The sequence below is a fragment of the Oncorhynchus nerka genome, linkage group LG4, assembly GCF_034236695.1.
Source record: "Oncorhynchus nerka isolate Pitt River linkage group LG4, Oner_Uvic_2.0, whole genome shotgun sequence".
Classification (NCBI taxonomy): domain Eukaryota; kingdom Metazoa; phylum Chordata; class Actinopteri; order Salmoniformes; family Salmonidae; genus Oncorhynchus; species Oncorhynchus nerka.
The window spans coordinates 31,029,772-31,051,036 of NC_088399.1; the positions used below are offsets into that span (position 1 = coordinate 31,029,772).

The window sequence follows — 21,265 nt, forward strand, 5'->3', positions numbered from 1 at the left end:
ATATCCAAAGATCAAAGGTAAACGATTAATTTTTTAATTCAAGCTACTTGATGCTATGTGTACATAATGTTTTGTCGAGCGATCGATAAACTTACACAAATGCTTGGATTGCTTTCACTGTAAAGCATATTTTCAAAATCTGACACGGCAGGTGGATTAACAAAAGGCTAAGCTGTGCTTTGCTATATTGCACTTGTGATTTCATGAATATAAATATTTTTAGTAATATTATTTGAATGTGACGCTATGCAATTCAGCAGTTGTTGATGACAATTATCCCGTTAACGGGATGGCAGCCATAAGAAGTTAACTAGTGATTATGATTGATTGTTTTTTATAAGATAAGTTTAATGCTAGCTAGCAACTTATCTTGGCTTACTGCGTTCGCGTAACAGGCAGTCTCCTTGTGGAGTGCAACGAGAGAGAGGCAGGTCGTTATTGCGTTGGACTAGTTAACTGTAAGGTTGCAAGATTAGATCCCCCGAGCTGACAAGATGAAAATCGGACGTTCTGCCCCTGAACAAGGCAGTTAACCCACCGTTCCTAGGCCGTCACTGGAAAAAAGAATGTGTTCTTAACTGACTTGCCTAGTTAAATAAAGGTATTAATAAAATAAAAATAATTTTAAAAACGGCAAATCGGCGCCCAAAAATACCGATTTCCGATTGTTATGAAGACCGGAAATCGGACCTAATTAATCGGCCGACCCCTAGTCTGTATAAAGTCCCACAGTTGACAGAGCATGTCAGAGCAAAAACCAAGCCATGAGGTCGGAGGAATTGTCCGTCGAGCTCGATTACTCCAAGATGGCGTAGCAGTCAGACAGACGTGTGTTTGTCTTGTCCCATGTAAATAGTCGGTTTCGTCATGTTTTTTCGTATATTTTTAACCTCACTTTCCACCTATGATCTAAATATACTTTCCTGCAACCCACCTCACACAATGTGATACGGATATGCTATTTTTATACGTTATAACTGAAACCTCCATCAGCAGCTAGCCAGGTAACTAGCTACTAGCTAGTAGTAACTGTTAGCCACGGCTAGCGGTCTTCACCTTTAGCTCGGACACCAGCCAGCTTATCAGCTGATATCAACCAGCTTATCGAGCGATATCAACCCAGAGCATATCAAACTGCTTTTCTCCACCACATCACAGAAATAGCATTATAAATATTCACTTACCTTTGATGATCTTCATCAGAATGCACTCCCAGGAATCCCAGTTCCACAATAAATGTTAGTTTTGTTCGATAAGGTCCATCATTTATGTCCAAATACCTCCTTTTTGTTCGCACATTTAGTACAGTAATCCAAATGCGCAGGCACTAGGTCCAGACAAAGTCAAAATAGTTATATCCAGCCATCATAGCTTCTGCATGGCTGGAGGGTGGAGAGTGAGAGGGGGGTCTGATATCTGATACACTGGTATCATAGTTTCTGTTAGGAGAGAGGAAAAGGTCAGATAGATTCGTCAGAGATTCTGCTTGTATGGAGGGAGACAGTGAGGAGGAGGAGGTCAAGGATTTACTGTTAAGAGAGAGAGTCCGGGAGAGAGAAGGGGTCAGGGATGTGCTGAGAGCGAGGGATTCCCTTGTGTGTCTAGGTGTGAGAGAGAAAAGCTACTGTACTGTGAGGCTCAGCTTGGAGCTTGGCTGGGGAGGCGATCGACACAGACCAGATGAGGAGAGAAAATACGGGGGAGGAAGAGATGAGTGCGGGGGAGAGCAAGGGGCAGTGGAGGATCAAATGGAACGGGGGTGGAGGAGGGCAGACAAGAAAGCAGGGCTGGGGGAGGCAGATTAGCAAAGGACAGTGGAGGCAGTAGAGGGAGAGGAAGAGAGTGATGAAGGAAGACGCAGGCAGAGGAAGGGAGACCGAGTGGTTTAGGTACATATTGTAGACATTAACACTGCAATGAAGTGAGGGCATAGGATGGGATAAGACACCGTATGAGAAAGAGTAGACAAATGTATTGAAGCGTATGGTCACATTTTAGCTCACCATTCCCAGACCCTCACCTCCTCGGTAAAGTTGGTGGATATATAGGCTATAGTGGAGGGTAGATTGAGTGTGAATGGCACTTGAATGGCACTCGTGTTTAACAGGGAAATAAGCTATTATGGTCTAGTGCCATCATCTGCAAATAGTGTCTGATTACATTCCTCTCTGTAGACACAGCTCAACATAACTGTTCAATGACCGAGAGACGACAAGGAGAGAATGGGGAGAAATAGATGAGACAGGAAGACAGTGATCATGATGACTATATTAACGTGGACCCTGGGCATAGACTGCAGCGAAGGGTTAAATTGCCCAGCCTGACAATACAATAGCTAAATTTACTGTGTGCCTGTGATCATCCTCTGCAATCGTCCCTAGTCTGTTCATCGAAAACGCACAGGGAGAGCTAGAAAACAAGTCATTATATTTCACAACCATAGGGGGTGAATACGGACTTCTTCCTATAAATAGGCTGGCCGCGAATCATAGGTGAATCATTTGAGGCTTAGTGTGAACACATCAGGAACAGAACTAACATTACTGCACCAACAAATGTGACAGAGACCTTACATATACTATACCACTCTATGGTAGATTCCCACTCACTTTATATGGAGAGAGTGAAGAGAGAGAGAGATGCACATTGCTACAACACTGTATATAGACATATGACATTTTAAATGTATATTCTTTTGGAACTTGTGTGAGTAATATTTAGTGTTAACTTTTTTTCATTTCACTTTTGTTTATCCATTTCACTTGCTTTGGCAATGTAAACATATTTACCATGCCAATAAAGCCCCGTGAATTGAATTGAGAGAGACGGAGAGAGACAGAGAGAGAGCAAGCAACTTTGAAAGAGTATACATTGAAAGATGGAGGAGAAACAACAAGTGAGATGGATGGAGTGAGTGAAAGACTGAGAAGACAGTGACGGAGAGAAACAAAAAAAGAAAAGAGAGGAGGGAGACAGACAGGCTGAGAAACAGACAGAGCTGTTCAGTCTGTGGGTGTGAGAGATGCCCCAATCAGTAGGGTCCTTGGCCACTTAAGTGCTTTAGCAATCAAATCACTGGCTCTGCTTTAAAACAAATACACTATGGTTTCAGTCTCAGCCTGCCATCAGTAAAACTATTCATGCTGTTGTTTACAACACTACTAAGGGAGGATGATGGAACAAATTATTATTTTTGTTGTAAATGTTACTTTAGAATGGCGTAAGAGACAAAGGACCTAATGGCAGATGAGACAGACAGCATACACGCACACGTGAATGCACGAGCACACACATACTCTTTAGTAAGAGCTGCCACTGGTCTCACTCAATAACAGCACAGGCTTGGGGCTTTCAGGCATGAAAGAACGATTGAGGTGGTCTGTCTGAATCATTGGTCATGATACACAGTGTGTGCTGACACACCCAATGCTGTCTGCTAAATGGACCCACACACATAAGACTCAAAAGTACTCAAGTTTAAACACTATGGGACCACGCAGCCGTCACACCGCTCAGGAAGGAGACATGTTCTTTCTCCTAGAGATGAACGTACTTTGGTGCAAAAAGTGCAAATCAATCCCAGAACAACAGCAAAGGACCTTGTGAAGATGCTGGAGGAAACAAAAGTATCTATATCCACAGTAAAACCAGTCCTATATCGACATAACCTGAAAGGCAGCTCAGCAAGGAAGAAGCCACTGCTCCAGAACCCCCATAAAAAAAGCCAGACTACGGTTTGCAACTGCACATGGGAACAAAGATCATACCTTTTGGAGAAATGTCCTCTGGTCTGATGAAACAAAAATAGAACTGTTTGGCCATAATGACCATTGTTATGTTTGGAGGAAAAAGGGGGAGGCTTGCAAGCTACAGAACACCATCCCAACCGTGAAGCACAGGGGTGGCAGCATCATGTTGTGGGGGTGCTTTGCTGCAGGAGGGACTGGTGCACTTCACAAAACAGATGGCATCATGAGAAAGGAAAATTAAGTGGATATACTGAAGCCACAACTCAAGACATCAGTCAGGAAGTTAAAGCTTGGTCGCAAATGGGTCTTCCAAATGGACAATGACCCCAAGCAAACTTCCAAAGTTGTGGCAAAATGGCTTAAGGACAACAGAGTCAAGGTATTGGGAGTGGCCATCACAAAGCCCTGACCTCAATCCCATAAAAAAATGTGTGGGCAGATCTGAAAAAGAGTGCGCGAGCATGGAGGCCTACACCAGCTCTGTCAGAAGGAATTATTGTGGGAAGCTTGTGGAAGGCTACCCGAAACGTTTGACCCAAGTTAAAACAATTTAAAGGCAATCCTACCAAATTTTAATTGAGTGTATGTACATTTCTGACCAGCTGGGAATGTGATGAAAGAAATAATACTATTATTCTGACATTTTACATTCTCAAAATGGTGGTGATCCTAACTGACCTAAAACAGGAATTTTTTTACCAGGATTAAATGTCAGGAATTGTGAAAAACTGAGTTTAAATGAGGTTGGCTAAGGTGTATGTAAACTTCCGACTTCAACTGTAAGTATAAAATATATGGATGAGCAGTGTCAGAGCGGCTAAGAATAGATAGTGAAGGATACAGTATATACAGTGGGGCAAAAAAGTATTTAGTCAGCCACCAATTGTGCAAGTTCTCCCACTTAAAAAGATGAGGCCTGTAATTTTCAAAAAAAAACAGAAAATCACATTGTAGGATTTTTAATGAATTTATTTGCAAATTATGGTGGAAAATAAGTATTTGGTCAAGAACAAAAGTTTCTCAATACTTTGTTATATACCCTTTGTTGGCAATGACAGAGGTCAAACATTTTCTGTAAGTCTCCACAAGGTTTTCACACACTGTTGCTGGTATTTTGGCCCATTCCTCCATGCAGATCTCCTCTAGAGCAGTGATGTATTGGGGCTGTTGCTGGGCAACACAGACTTTCAACTCCCTCCAAAGATGTTCTATGGGGTTGAGATCTGCAGACTGGCTAGGCCACTCCAGGACCTCGAAATGCGTTCTTACGAAGCCACTCCTTCATTGCCCGGGCGGTGTGTTTGGGATCATTGTCATGCTGAAAGACCCATCCACGTTTCATCTTCAATGCCCTTGCTGATGGAAGGTGGTTTTCACTCAAAATCTCACGATACATGGCCCCATTCATTCTTTCCTTTACACGGATCAGTCGTCCTGGTCCCTTTGCATAAAAACAGCCCCAAAGCATGATGTTTCCACCCCCATGCTACACAGTAGGTATGGTGTTCTTTGGATGCAACTCAGCATTCTTTGTCCTCCAAACACGACGAGTTGTGTTTTTACCAAAAAGTTCTATTTTGGTTTCATCTGACCATATGACATTCTCCCAATCTTCTTCTGGATCATCCAAATGCTCTCTAGCAAACTTCAGACGGGCCTGGACATGTACTGGCTTAAGCAGGGGGACACGTCTGGCACTGCAGGATTTGAGTCCCTGGCAGCGTAGTGTGTTACTGATGGTAGGCTTTGTTACTTTGGTCCCAGCTCTCTGCAGGTCATTCACTAGGTCCCCCCGTGTGGTTCTGGGATTTTTGTGATCATTTTGACCCCATGGGGTGAGATCTTGCGTGGAGCCCCAGATTGAGGGAGATTATCAGTGGTCTTGTATGTCTTCCATTTCCTAATAATTGCTCCCACAGTTGATTTCTTCAAACCAAGCTGCTTACCTATTGCAGATTCAGTCTTCCCAACCTGGTGCAGGTCTACAATTTTGTTTCTGGTGTCCTTTGACAGCTCTTTGGTCTTGGCCATAGTGGAGTTTGGAGTGTGACTGTTTGAGGTTGTGGACAGGTGTCTTTTATACTGATAACAAGTTCAAACAGGTGCCATTAATACAGGTAACGAGTGGAGGACAGAGGAGCCTCTTAAAGAAGAAGTTACAGGTCTGTGAGAGCCAGAAATCTTGCTTGTTTGTAGGTGACCAAAAACTGATTTTCCACCATAAAAATCCTACAATGTGATTTTCTGGATTTTTTTCTCTCATTTTGTCTGTCATAGTTGAAGTGTACCTATGATGAAAATTACAGGCCTCTCATCTTTTTAAGTGGGAGAACTTGCACAATGGGTGGCTGACTAAATACTTTTTTGCCCCACTGTACATATAAGATGAGTAATGCGAGATATGTAAACATTCTAAGTGGCATTATTAATGTGACTAGTGTTCCATTTATTAAAGTGCCCAATGATTTCAAGTCTGTATGTAGGCAGCCGCCTCTCTGTGCTAGTGGTGGCTGTGTAACAGTATGATGGCCTTGAGATTGAAGCTGTTTTTCAAATCTCTCTGTCCCAGCTCTGCTGCACCTGTACTGACATTGCCTTCTGGATGGAAGCAGGGTGAACAGGTAGTGGCTCGGGGGTTATTGTCCTTGATGATCCATTAATACAGATTAGGTGTCCCCTGTCTGTGATTAATACCCCCTTTAATCTAACTGAGTGACAGCCTCCCTGTCACACAGCAATTCATTTCACTTGCCAGTCCCTTTCTTTACCCTGCGTCTCCTCTGACTGAGATAATCACACAGATGTTTCGTTCCTATGGACCCCTAGGGTTGGGTGTGTGTGTTGTCAGACTGAACCAGCACCTAAGACTAGGCCTAAATACAAGAACATTTGGTGCCTGTGTATGTGAGACCAGGCTTAATGCATGCTTAACATTAGGAATAGACCCTATGAGTCACACATGCATTATTCTAAAATTGATTAAATTAAATAAAACATATTATTAATCTACACACAACACCCCATAATGACAAAGTGAAACAGGTTTTTCCAAATGTATTAAAAAAACAAAAATGTAATATTACATTGACATAAGTATTCAGACACTTTGCTCTGAGATTCGAAATTGAGCTCAGCTGCATGCTGTTTCCATTGATCATCCTTGAGATGTTTCTACAACTTGGAGTCCACCTGTGGTAAATTCAATTGATTGGACATGATTTGGAAAGGCACACAACTGTCTAGATAAGGTCCCAGAGTTGACAGTGCATGTCAGAGCACAAACCAAGCCACAAGGTCGAAGGAATTGTCCGTAGAGAGGGTGCCGAGACAGGATTGTGTTGAGGCAAAGATCTGGGGAAGGGTACCAAAACATTTCTCCAGCATTGAAGGTCCCAAAGAACACAGCAGCCTCCATCAGTCTTAAATGGAAGAAGTTTGGAACCACCAAGACTCTTCCTAGAGTTGGCCACCCAGCCAAACTGAGCAGTCGGGGGAGAAGGGCCTTGGTCAGGGAGGTGACCAAGAATCCGATGGTCACACTGACAGAGCTCCAGAGTTCCTCTGTGGAAATGGGAGAAAGAACCTTCCAGAAGAACAACCATCTCTGCAGCATTCCACCAATCAGGCCTTTATGGTAGAGTGGCCAGACGAGAAGCCACTCCTCAGTAAAAGGCACATGACAGCCTGCTTGGAGTTTGCCAAAAGGCACCTAAAGACTCTGACCATGAAAAAACAAGATTCTCTGGTCTGATGAAACCAAGTTTGAACTCTTTGGCCTGAATGCCAGCGTCACGTCTGGAGGAAACCTGGCACCATTCCGACGGTGAAGCATGGTGGTGGCAGCATCATGCTGTGGGGATGTTTTTCAGCATCAGGGACTGGGAGACTAGTCGGATCAAGGGAAAGATGAACAGAGAAAAGTACAGAGAGATCCTCAATGAAAACCTGCTCCAGAGTGGACCTCAGACTGGGGCGAAGGTTCACCTTCCAACAGGAAGCACACAGCCAAGACAATCCAGGAGTGGCTTTGGGACACGTCTCTGAATATCCTTGAGTGGCCTAGCCAGAGCGGGGACTTGACCCCAATCTCTGGAGAGACCAGAAAATTGCTGTGCAGTGACTCTCCCCATCCAAACTGACAGAGCAAAAGAGGATCTGCAGAGAAGAATGGGAGGAACTCCCCAAATACAGGTGTGCCAAGCTTGTAGCGTCATACCCAAGAAGATTCGAGGCTGTAATCGCCGCCAAAGGTGCTTCAACAAAGTACTGAGTAAAGCGTCTGAATACTTAAAAAAATATATAAAACATGATTTAATCAATTTTAGAGAAAGGCTGTCAGGTAACAAAATGTCGAAAAAGTCAAGGGAGCTGAATACTTTCCGAACACACTTTATATTTCCATTATGGGCTAAGCCATGGTGAGAAATACGACTGTGGTTTACTGTATCCATTTTGTTCCTACGCCCTTCCTGGAAGCGCGCTCTCTCTCTCCCTCTCTCCCACGGCTTGTCTGACCTCCAGCAAAAAGGCAAAGTGTGCATGTGTATTTGATTGAGTGATGTCTTTCCTAGTACGCCCGCTGCCCTCCCAGCAAGCAGAGCCATATTACCAGAGAGAGAAAGATAGAGAGAAAGAGAGGCAGAGAGCGAAAGAGAGAAACCAGTAATGACGTTCAGAGCCTGAGGTGGGTGAGGTGATTGAGCTTGCTGACCTGCTGATCATCAGAGGACGGGGCCCTCTCTACGTCATCTAACATATCAGGTGCATGAATACAGAAGCAAACTGAAGTGAAGATAAAATTCAGCAGCTCTTGGAGGACAGTGGAAGTTGTTAAATATGTAGTAGCCTTCGGAACGTGTTGGTTTTAACAAGCATTTTTATCAACTTCCACTGTCCTCAAAGAGTTTCTGGACTTCTTCCCTACTGAGACAGCAAGCCAGCACACAGACAGGCTGACTAGTACTGGCCATTCACACGTCAGTCTTTGTTCCCTCTATATTTATCATTCAGGTCCACAAACTACAGTATGACACTTCAGTTTACCAACTTTTATCATATAAAACAATATAAACTGAGTATACAAAACATTAGGAACACCTGCTCTTTCCATGCCACTCACCAGGTGAAAGCTATCATCCCTTGTTGATTTCACCTGTTAAATCCACTTCAATCAGTGTAGATGAAGGGGACAGGTTAAAGAAGGATTTTTAAGTTTGAGACATGGATTGTGTATTTGTGCCATTCAGAGGGTGAATCGGCAAGACAATTAATTTAAGTGCCATGGAACAGGGTATGGCAGTAGGTGCCAGGTGTACTGGTTTGAGTGTGTCAAGAACTGCAATGTTGCTGGGTTTTTCATGCTCAACAGTGTACCGAGAGTATCTAGAATGGTCCACCACCCAAAGAACATCCAGCCAACTTGACAACTGTCGGAAGCATTGGAGTAAACATGAGCCAGCAACGTATTCGACACCTTGTAGAGCTCATGCCCTGACAAATTAAGGCTGTTCTGAGGGAAAAAGAGGGTGCAACTCAATATTAGGAAGGTGTTCCTAATGTTTTGTACACTCATACCCTGACAACAACACTCGCGTCACGTGCACGCGTTGAAAAACACATTTAGAAATCTATATTATTCAATTATTGCACCCACACTGCTTGCACGCGCCAACGAGCTTCTGCGTTGCCAAAGGCTAAAATAGAAGTCCGTTCTATTTGTGATGCAGATCGCGCTGCAAGTCCTGCCTCTCCCATCGGTTTATAGAAGCAGGTACCCACGTGCAATCTCCTCATTGGTTATACCCACGTGGGTGACTGAAAGACGAACGAGGTCAGTGGCAGTAATGCACCGAATTTATGAAAGTTGCCAATCGCAATATAAAGTCAAGAGAAGAAAAAGCCTGGAAGGAGGAGAGATGACTAGAAACGATTCGGTTGACTGTTTTATGTGTGGATTAATTGTCGGAGTAGAGGACCTTGTGCATTTCAGGCGATAAATAACAACTTAATGTTTATATCCCAGGACAAATTAGCTAGGAACAGCAAGCTAGCCATATAGGACAAATTAGCTATCAAGTGCAAACTAGCTAGTTAAATTGCCATACATGTTTAATTCTTTTCGAACTGTCCCCAAATTAATGTAATTGGTTCAGAGTTTGTTTTGATATTTTAACCTGCGTGTCGTGATCACATTTGGTGTGGGGGTGACAAAATTAATTTATGCACGATGGTGCACGCTCGCAGCCAGTTTGGGTTCCGTGTCAGTGTATGCCATTTACATGTTTTTATTGAAAGTGACATCCAGTAGTGGTTTTATACATCATTTTTGGGTATTGAACAGCTCCAGGGTTGACTAAACTCACAACTCAGACATAGCAAGTAGCATGCTCTACAAACTGAGCCACACAGGACAATTGAGGGGTAAGCCTGGCCTGCTGAGGAGTGACGGACTCCATCCTAGCTGGAGGGGTGCTATCATCTTATCTACCAACATAGACAGGGCTCTAACTCCTCTAGCTCCACAATGAAATAGGGTGCAGGCCTACCTCACATCTGAAAATAGGGCTACTTAATGTTAGATCCCTCACTTCAAAGGCAATTATAGTCAATGAACTAATCACTGATCATAATCTTGATGTGATTGGCCTGACTGAAACATGGCTTAAGCCTGATGAATTTACTGTGTTAAATGAGGCCTCACCTCCTGGTTACACTAGTGACCATATCCCCCGTGCATCCCGCAAAAGCGGAGGTGTTGTTAACATTTACGATAGCAAATTTAAATTTACAAAAAAAAGAAGATGTTTTAGTCTTTTGAGCTTCGAGTCAGGAAATCTATGCAGCCTACTCAATCACTTTTTATAGCTACCGTTTACAGGCCTCCTGGGCCATATACAGCGTTCCTCACTGAGTTCCCTGAATTCCTATCGGAACTTGTAGTCATAGCAGATATTCTAATTTTTGATGATTTTAATATTCACATGGAAAAGTCCACAGACCCACTCCAAAAGGCTTTCGGAGCCATCATCGACTCAGTGGGTTTTGTCCAACATGTCTCTTGACCTACTCACTGTCACAGTCATACTCTGGACCTAGTTTTGTTCCATAGTATAAATGTTGTGGATCTTAATGTTTTTCCTCATAATCCTCGACTATCAGACCACCATATTACGTTTGCAATCGCAACAAATAATCTGCTCAGACTCCAACCAAGGAGCATCAAAAGTCGTGCTATAAATTATCAGACAACACAAATATTCCTTGATGCCCTTCCAGACTCCCTCTGCCTACCCAAGGACATCAGAGGACAAAAATCAGTTAACCACCTAACTGAGGAAATCAATTTAACCTTGCGCAATACCCTAGACGCAGTTGCACCCCTGAAAACTAAAAACATTTGTCATAAGAAACTAGCTCCCTGGTATACAGAAAATACCCAAGCTCTGAAGCAAGCTTCCAGAAAATTGGAACGGAAATGGAGCCACACCAAACTGGAAGTCTTCCGACTAGCTTGGAAAGACAGTACCGTGCAGTATCGAAGAGCCCTCACTGCTGCTCGATCATCCTATTTTTCAAACTTAATTGAGGAAAATAAGAACAATCCAAAATGTATTTTTGATACTGTAGCAAAGCTAACTAAAAAGCAGCATTCCCCAAGAGAGGATGGCTTTCATTTCGGCAGTAACATTCATTAACTTCTTTGAGGAGAAATTACAGACTCCTCTTTAAATCTGCATATTCCTCCAAAGCTCAGTTGTTCTGAGTCTGCATAACTCTGCCAGGACCTAGGATCAAGAGACACTCAAGTGTTTTAGTACTATATCTCTTGACACAATGATGAAAATAATCATGGCCTCTAAACCTTCAAGCTGCATACTGGACCCTATTCCAACTAAACTACTGAAAGAGCTGCTTCCTGTGCTTGGCCCTCCTATGTTGAACATAATAAAAGGCTCTCTATCCACCGGATGTGTACCACACTCACTAAAAGTGAGTGTCTTGAAAAAGCCAAACCTTGACCCAGAAAATATTTTTAAAAACTCAGCCTATATCGAATCCTCCATTCCTCTCAAAATTTTTAGAAAAATCTGTTGCGCTGCAACTCACTGTCTTCCTGAAGACAAACAATGTATACAAAATGCTTCAGTCTGGTTTTAAAACCCATCATAGCAGTGAGATTGCACTTGTGAAGGTGGTAAATTACCTTTTAATGGTGTCAGACCGAGGCTCTGCATCTGTCCTCGTGCTCCTAGACCTTAGTGATGATTTTAATACCATCGATCACCACATTCTTTTGGAGAGATTGGAAACCCAAATTGGTCTACACGGACAAGTTCTGGCCGGGTTCAGATCTTATCTTTCGGAAAGATATCAGTTTGTCTCTGTGAATGGTTTGTCCTCTGACAAATAAACTGTACATTTCGGTGTTCCTCAAGGTTCCGTTTTAGGACCACTATTGCTTTCACTATATATTTTACCTCTTGGGGATGTCAGTCGAAAACATAATGTTAACTTTCACTGCTATGCGGATGACACACAGCTGTACATTTCAATGAAACACGGTGAAGCCCCAAAATTGCCCTCGCTAGAAGCCTGTGTTTCAGACATAAGGAAGTGGATGGCTGCAAACTTTCCACTTTTATACTTGGACAAAACAGAGATGCTTGTTCTAGGTCCCAAGAAAAAAAGAGATCTTCTGTTGAATCTGACAATTAATCTTGATGGTTGTACAGTCGTCTCAAAAAAAACTGTGAAGGACCTCGGCATTACTCTGGACCCTGATCTCTCTTTTGACGAACATATCAAGAATGTTTCAAGGACAGCTTTTTTCCATCTACGTAACATTGCAAAAATCAGAAACTTTCTGTCCAGAAATGATGCAGAAAAATTAATCCATGCTTTTGTTACTTATAGGTCAAACTACTGCAATGCTCTACTTTCTGGCTACCTGGATAAAGCACTAAATAAACTTCAGTTAATGCTAAATATGTCTGCTAGAATCCTGACTAGAACCAAAAGATTTGATCGTATTACTCTAGTGCTAGCCTCCCTACACTGGCTTCCTGTTAAAGCAAGGGCTGAATGTTTTACTGTTAACCTACAAAGCATTACATGGGCTTGCTCCTACCTATCTTTCCGATTTGGTCCTGCCGTACATACAGTGCCTTGCGAAAGTATTCGGCCCCCTTGAACTTTGCGACCTTTTGCCACATTTCAGGCTTCAAACATAAAGATATAAAACTGTATTTTTTTTGTGAAGAATCAACAACAAGTGGGACACAATCATGAAGTGGAACGACATTTATTGGATATTTCAAACTTTTTTAACAAATCAAAAACTGAAAAATTGGGCGTGCAAAATTATTCAGCCCCTTTACTTTCAGTGCAGCAAACTCTCTCCAGAAGTTCAGTGAGGATCTCTGAATGATCCAATGTTGACCTAAATGACTAATGATGATAAATACAATCCACCTGTGTGTAATCAAGTCTCCGTATAAATGCACCTGCACTGTGATAGTCTCAGAGGTCCGTTAAAAGCGCAGAGAGCATCACGAAGAACAAGGAACACACCAGGCAGGTCCGAGATACTGTTGTGAAGAAGTTTAAAGCCAGATTTGGATACAAAAATATTTCCCAAGCTTTAAACATCCCAAGGAGCACTGTGCAAGCGATAATATTGAAATGGAAGGAGTATCAGACCACTGCAAATCTACCAAGACCTGGCCGTCCCTCTAAACTTTCAACTCATACAAGGAGAAGACTGATCAGAGATGCAGCCAAGAGGCCAATGATCACTCTGGATGAACTGCAGAGATCTACAGCTGAGGTGGGAGACTCTGTCCATAGGACAACAATCAGTCGTGTATTGCACAAATCTGGCCTTTATGGAAGAGTGGCAAGAAGAAAGCCATTTCTTAAAGATATCCATAAAAAGTGTCGTTTAAAGTTTGCCACAAGCCACCTGGGAGACACACCAAACATGTGGAAAAAGGTGCTCTGGTCAGATGAAACCAAAATCGAACTTTTTGGCAACAATGGAAACCGTTATGTTTGGCGTAAAAGCAACACAGCTCATCACCCTGAACACACCATCCCCACTGTCAAACATGGTGGTGGCAGCAGCATCATGGTTTGGGCCTGCTTTTCTTCAGCAGGGACAGGGAAGATGGTTAAAATTGATGGGAAGATGGATGGAGCCAAATACAGGACTGTTCTGGAAGAAAACCTGATGGAGTCTGCAAAAGACATGAGACTGGGACGGAGATTTGTCTTCCAACAAAACAATGATCCAAAACATAAAGCAAAATCTACAATGGAATGGTTCAAAAATAAACATATCCAGGTGTTAGAATGGCCAAGTCAAAGTCCAGACCTGAATCCAATCGAGAATCTGTGGAAAGAACTGAAAACTGCTGTTCACAAATGCTCTCCATCCAACCTCACTGAGCTCGAGCTGTTTTGCAAGGAGGAATGGGAAAAAATGTCAGTCTCTCGATGTGCAAAACGACTTACAGCTGTAATCGCAGCAAAAGGTGGCGCTACAAAGTATTAACTTAAGGGGGCTGAATAATTTTGCACGCCCAATTTTTCAGTTTTTGATTTGTTAAAAAAGTTTGAAATATCCAATAAATGTCGTTCCACTTCATAATTGTGTCCCACTTGTTGTTGATTCTTCACAAAAAAATACAGTTTTATATCTTTATGTTTGAAGCCTGAAATGTGGCAAAAGGTCGCAAAGTTCAAGGGGGCCGAATACTTTCGCAAGGCACTGTACCTGGAGCAACGAACCACCCTTGCCGTCTCTGCCTGGCTGGTTCCCCTCTCTCCACTGGGATTCTCTGCCTCTAACCCTATTACAGGGGAGTCACTGGGGCTCTTCCATGCCGTCCCTGTGAGGGGTGCGTCACTTGAGTGGGTTGAGTGACTGACGTGATCTTGCGGTCTGGGTTGGCGCTCCCCCTGGGTTGTGCCGTGGCAGAGAACTTTGTGGGCTATACTCGGCCTTGTCTCAGGATGGTAAGTTGGTGGTTGAAGATATCCCTCTAGTGGTGTGGGGGCTGTGCTTTGGCAAAGTGGGTGGGGTTATATCCTTCCTGTTTGGCCCTGTCCGGGGGTACCATCGGATGGGACTACAGTGTCTCCTGACCCCTCCTGTCTCAGCCTTCAGTATTTATGCTGCAGTAGTTTATGTGTCAGGGGGCTAGAGTCAGTTTATTATATCTGGAGTACTTCTCCTGTCTTATCCGGTGTCCTGTATGAATATAAATATGCTCTCTCTAATTCTCTCTCGGAGGACCTGAGCCCTAGGACCATGCCTCAGGACTACCTGGCATGATGACTCCTTGCTGTCCCCAGTCCACCTGGCCGTGCTGCTGCTCCAGTTTCAACTGTTCTAACTGTGGCTATGGAACCCGGACCTGTTCACCGGACGTGCTACCTGTCTCAGACCTGCTGTTTTCAACTCTCTAGAGACAGCAGGAGTGGTAGAGATACTCTTAATGATTGGCTATGAAAAGCCAACTGACATTTACTCCTGAGCTGCTGACTTGCTGCACCCTCGACAACTACTGTGATTATTATTATTTATTTATTATTAATTTATGAACATTTGAACATGGCCATGTTCTGTTATAATCTCCACCCGGCACAGCCAGAAGAGGACTGGCTACCCCTCATAGCCTGGTTCCTCTCTAGGTTTCTTCCTAGGTTTTGGCCTTCCTAGGGAGTTTTTCCTAGCCACCGTGCCTCTACACCTGCATTGCTAGCGGTTTGGGGTTTTAGGCTGGGTTTCTGTACAGCACTTTGAGATATCAGCTGATGTAAGAAGGGCTATATAAATACATTTTAATTGATATTCCAAAAAAGCTTTTAGGTAAAGTAAAATAAGACGTTCCTTAATATGTAAAGTTCAGCCACATTGAGACATTAAATAGCTAGCTACCTTGTTTAGCCTCCAGCTCCTCCAGGGTGAGAGTGGGTCTCTTCTCCTCGGGGGCGTGGGATGCAGGAACCTCTCTGACCACCATCTCCGCCCCGTCTCGGAGGACCTCCAGACCCTCCTCCCCCAGCAACTTGTCCAGGTCATCGTCCGAATCGTCGTCCAGCCGCACACGGTTCTTCTCCAGCGGTAGCATGTCGTTTTCTTTGGCTTTGATGGCAAAGCAGATCGGCGCAAAGGATGCTGGGAAGGAAGGCAGAGGTGAAAGAGAGAGGAGGGGGCGTTTGATTAAAGCGAGCTGTCGTTTGAGATGAAAATGTGTTCGCGGTAACAGTCACTCCTTTTACCATATACCATTAACCTTCCTCAGGCAGACAGAGTGAGTATCTCCAGCTGGGGGTTTAATGTCCTTACCATGGGCCAGACATGAGCCTCAGCCAGCCAGAATGCTTTATGAACAGCCTGTAGCCACTTAATCATAACTGCCATTTACTAGCTGATAGCTCCAAATTAAGCCACACACACACAACCAACCAACCAGCCAACCTCACACGCACGCTTGCCACCCCCACGAGCAGACACAAACTGTGCCTCTATGTGTATGTTGCGTGTGTGTGTGTTTAAGCATTGCAGATACACTGCCGATTTTGCAGGTTTTCCTACTTACAAAGCATGTAGAGGTCTGTCATTTTTTATCATAGGTTCACTTCATCTGTGAGAGACGGAATCTAAAACAAAAATCCAGAAAATCACATTGTATGATTTTTAAGTAATTAATTTGCATTTTATTGCATGGCATAAGTATTTGTACATCAGAAAAGCAGAACTTAATATTTGGTACGGAAACCTTTGTTTGCAATTACAGAGATTATACGTTTCCTGTAGTTCTTGATCAGGTTTGCACACACTGCAGCAGGGATTTTGGCCCACTCCTACATACAGACCTTCTCCAGATCCTTCAGGTTTCGGGGCTGTCGCTGGGCAATACGGACTTTCAGCTCCTTCCAAAGATTTTCTATTGGGTTCAGGTCTGGAGACTGGCTAGGCCACTCCAGGACCTTGAGATGCTTCTTACAGAGCCCCTCCTTAGTTGCCCTGGCTGTGTGTTTCGGGTCGTTGTCATGCTGGAAGACCCAGCCACGACCCATCTTCAATGCTCTTACTGAGGGAAGGAGGTTGTTGGCCAAGATCTCGCGATACATGGCCCCATCCATCCTCCCCTCAATACGGTGCAGTCGTCCTGTCCCCTTTGCAGAAAAGCATCCCCAAACAATGATGTTTCCACCACCATTCTTCACGGTTGGGATGATGTTCTTGGGATTGTACTCATCCTTCTTCCTCCAAACACGGCGAGTGGAGTTTAGACCAACAAGCTCTATTTTTGTCTCATCAGACCACATGACCTCCCATTCCTCTTCTGGATCATCCAGATGGTCATTGGCAAACTTCAGATGGGCCTGGACATGTGCTGGCTTGAGCAGGGGGACCTTGCGTGCGCTGCAGGATTTTAATCCATGACGGCATAGTGTGTTACTAATGGTTTTCTTTGAGACTGTGGTCCCAGCTCTCTTCAGGTCATTGACCAGGTCCTGCCGTGTAGTTCTGGGCTGATCACTCACCTTCCTCATGATCATTGATGCCCCACGAGGTGAGATCTTGCATGGAGCAACAGACCGAGGATGATTGACCATCATCTTGAACTTCTTCCATTTTCTAAAAATTGCGCCAACAGTTGTTGCCTTCTCACCAAGCTGCTTGCCTATTGTCCTGTAGCCCATCCCAGCCTTGTGCAGGTCTACAATTTTATCCCTGTTGTCCTTACACAGCTCTCTGGTCTTGGCCATTGTGGAGAGGTTGGAGTCTCTTTGATTGAGTGTGTGGACAAGTGTCTTTTATACAGGTAACGAGTTCAAACAGGTGCAGTTAATACAGGTAATGAGTGGAGAACACGAGGGCTTCTTAAAGGTAGGTGATTAAATACTTATGTCATGCAATAAAATGCAAATTAATTACTTAAAAATCATACAATGTGATTTGTCTCTCACAGTTGAAGTGTACCTATGATAAAAATTACAGACCTCTACATACTTTGTAAGTAGGAAAACCTGCAAAATCAGCAGTGTATCAAATACTTGTTCTCCCCACTGTATGTGTGTGTGTTGCGGGTGCGTGTATGCGCACTTGTGCATCTGTGTCCACGTCTTCATCACGCCTTACCTTTTATTAGCTTGCCCTCCATCAATTTGTCAGAGGGACAGTTACCCACGCTGCCGCCATCAGTCTCCCCCTCTCCTGGGCCCACGCTGTCTGACGGAGAACCACACTACAGGATGGAGGAATGGAGAGAGAGAGAGAGAGAGAGGAGAATAAAGAGAGAGAGAGGTTCAGATTTCTTTCCTCATGGCCTGGGGTGAGACTGGGAGGCAGCTTAAGAGCTCCATCCTCTTTAACAATAGAACATTCTGCAGCCCCCCCAACCAAGGAAGGCCTACAGGAGCACCTAGATCTTCTGCAAAGATTCTGTCAGACCTGGGCCCTGACAGTAAAACTCAGTAAGACAAAAATAATGGTGTTCCAAAAAAAGATCCAGTTGCCAGGACCATGAATACACTGTTGCTCTAGAGCACACAAAAAAACTATACCTACCTCGGCCTAAACATCAGCACCAATATGACATTTTTGGTCGATACCGATATCCGATATTTGCCTCGTCAAAAAAACTGATACAGATAACCGATGTTTAACATTTATCGGCATTTTAAGCATTCTAGTACAGTTAAATAGTTAACACACACACACAGATGCAGCGATCTAAGGCACTGCATCTCAGTGCAAGAGGCGTCACTACAGTGCCTGGTTCAAATCTAGGCTGTATCACATCCGGCTGTGATTGGGAGTCCCATAGGACGGCGCACAATTGGTCCAGCATCGTCCAGGCCGTCATTGTAAATAAGAAATTGTTCTTAACTGACTTGCCGTGTTATATAAAAGGTCACACACACAAGTTATTTTGTTGGCATTTCCGTATGTCCCCAGGTTAACAGTAAAACATAATCAAAACATTTCTTTCACTTTCTTGATGTGCTGTTTCATTGTTCATTTGTTCAGTAATTTAATTCTCAACCAGGATTTCTATAGAACGCCGTTTGGGTCTATGCGTCTCAAATAAGCTTGTTGACCAATCAGGACCTGAATATGACTGCACGTCACATAATAATTTTACACGTTCATTCATTTTTTACGTAGTTATTACACAGATTACACTAGCACTCGTATTTCATATGTCACAACGGTTCATGTATGATATGATGCTGGTAAAGTTGTCTCACACACCTACGGTGCTGGTCATAAAAAAAGCTAGATAGTTATGGATGCAAACAATCTTCTTCCCCCAAAACATAGCAAAATGACAATCTGTTTCAGTAGCTATAGTTTGCTAGCTAACTATATAGCTACGTGTCATCATCTAAAATAACGCTAATTTATAAGACAGTTCTTATTTGATTAATAAGCTAGCCACAATAAGGATTAGCGACAATAGTGGACTTTGTGGTTAGACTTCAAAATAAAAGTACGGGATAATTCTACTATTTGTTTTCATTTGCATCACTGTCAATGACATACTTTTATTTTAAAGGTAAACCACAAATTCCACTATTGTGCCTAATCCTTATTGTGGCTAGCTTCACAACACAACCTGGTCCGGTCGACCCCCACTATCCAGATCAAATCAAATCAAATTTATTTATATAGCCCTTTGTACATCAGCTGATATCTCAAAGTGCTGTACAGAAACCCAGCCTAAAACCCCAAACAGCAAGCAATGCAGGTGTAGAAGCACGGTGGCTAGGAAAAACTCCCTAGAAAGGCCAAATGAAGCTAGTTGGCTGCTTAGAACGTTAAGCTTGTTGCCCAAGCTAAGTAGCTGGCTAGCTATTTATTTTAATGAACTGAAGTTCAATTTCAATAGGCGAACAACAAGTGGCAACCTCGCTAATACTTACTTACAAGGATTCCTAAATCCTTGCTAAGAATAATGAAAATGACTGCAGTGTCTACTGGCCATTGTTTTCAGGCTGGTTGTATTGGTGCTAGCTAGGTTCGAAGCTAAAGCTAGCTACCCCAGAAGTTGCTGTCGTACAAATGATGCTTTATTACCAACGCGGTATTGTAAACACATCGTTCGTGGCCGGTGTTTGCAAACTTTTTTTGTACAGCTTTGACAGTGCTACTGTATCTTTTTTGACACGCAAAGACACAAACGGCGCTCCATAGTATGTATGTTGTGAAGCTAATAGCAGTGACGCTATTACTATGTAACTCTGGTTGGGCAACATCCGAAAAATAGAGCACTTGGTAGTGTGTACCGGTGCTCGATCAGTCGGCCAAAGCCAACATCACCCACGACAGAGAACGGTTGATTGTCAAGGGGAATGAATTCCATTATGTTGGCTTTAATGGATGTCTCGCTGAAATGTTCTTACTCTTTCAAATGACTGCTAGATCCACACAGCAGACATTGTGGGCTAGGTTAGGAATGCTGTGTTGCACGTGTAGCGCAACATTTTTCATGGTGTCAGTACGTAATGTACTTACTTTATATAGGTATGCACGGTAGCTTTGACATCAGGCTTCAACATCGGCGTTAAACTAGACATTGGCCCAATACTGATATTGGCATTTTTAGCTAATATCGGCCGATTCCGACATGTTCACCGATATATGGTGCATCCCTAATCAGCACCACAGTTAACTTCCACAAAGCGATCTGAGAAACAAGGCAAGAAGGGCCTTATAAGCCATCAACAGGAAAATACAATTTGGCATCCAAATTCAGATCTGGCTGAAAATACTTCAAATCAGTTATAGTCCTCTATGGTTGTGAGGTCTGGGGTCGGCTCAATACCAAGAATTCACAAAATGGGGCAAACACCTAATTGAGACTGCATGCAGAATTCGGCAAAAATCAAATCAAATTTATTTATACAGCCCTTCGTACATCAGCTGATATCGCAAAGTGCTGTACAGAAACCCAGCCTAAAACCCCAAACAGCAAGCAATGCAGGTGTAGAAGCACGGTGGCTAGGAAAAACTCCCTAGAAAGGCCAAAACAATCTGTGTACAATGTAAAACACCAAATAATGCATGCAGAGCAGAATTAGGATGATTCGAGCTAATTATCAAAATCCAGAAAAGAACAATTAACATCTACAGCCACCTAAAAATAAGTGATTATCAAACCTTCCATAACAAAGCCCACACCTGCAGGAGAGATGAATCTCAGCCAGCTGTTACAGGGACTCTGTTCACAAACAAACCCCACAAAGCTCCAGGACAGCATACAAATTTGACCCAACCAAATCATGAGAAAACAAAAAGATATTTAACTTGACACATTGGAAAGAATAATAAAAGGAAGTGCACAAACTGTAATGCTAGTTGGCTCTAAACAGAGAGTACACCGTAGCAGAATACCTGAACACTGTGACTGATCCAAAATGAAGGAAAGCTTTGATTATGTACAGACTCAGTGAGCATAGCCTTTCTATTGAGATCCACAAAGAATTTGAAAACAAAC

The 21,265-nt window shown here is 43.3% G+C and overlaps 1 protein-coding gene across 6 annotated transcripts in view; it reads right to left on the minus strand.

The window, feature by feature from the left end:
• Nucleotides 1–21,265, minus strand: part of LOC115122013 (splicing factor, suppressor of white-apricot homolog) — a 133,260-nt gene that overhangs the window by 59,224 nt on the left and 52,771 nt on the right. For all 6 annotated transcript variants that reach the window (XM_065017451.1, XM_065017452.1, XM_065017450.1 and 3 more), the window contains exons 11-12: nucleotides 17,905–18,010; nucleotides 15,691–15,930 (exon numbers count right to left, since the gene is read on the minus strand). In XM_065017451.1, coding sequence (XP_064873523.1) covers nucleotides 15,691–15,930; nucleotides 17,905–18,010 — 346 coding nt within the window. The remainder of the gene's footprint in view (nucleotides 1–15,690; nucleotides 15,931–17,904; nucleotides 18,011–21,265) is intronic.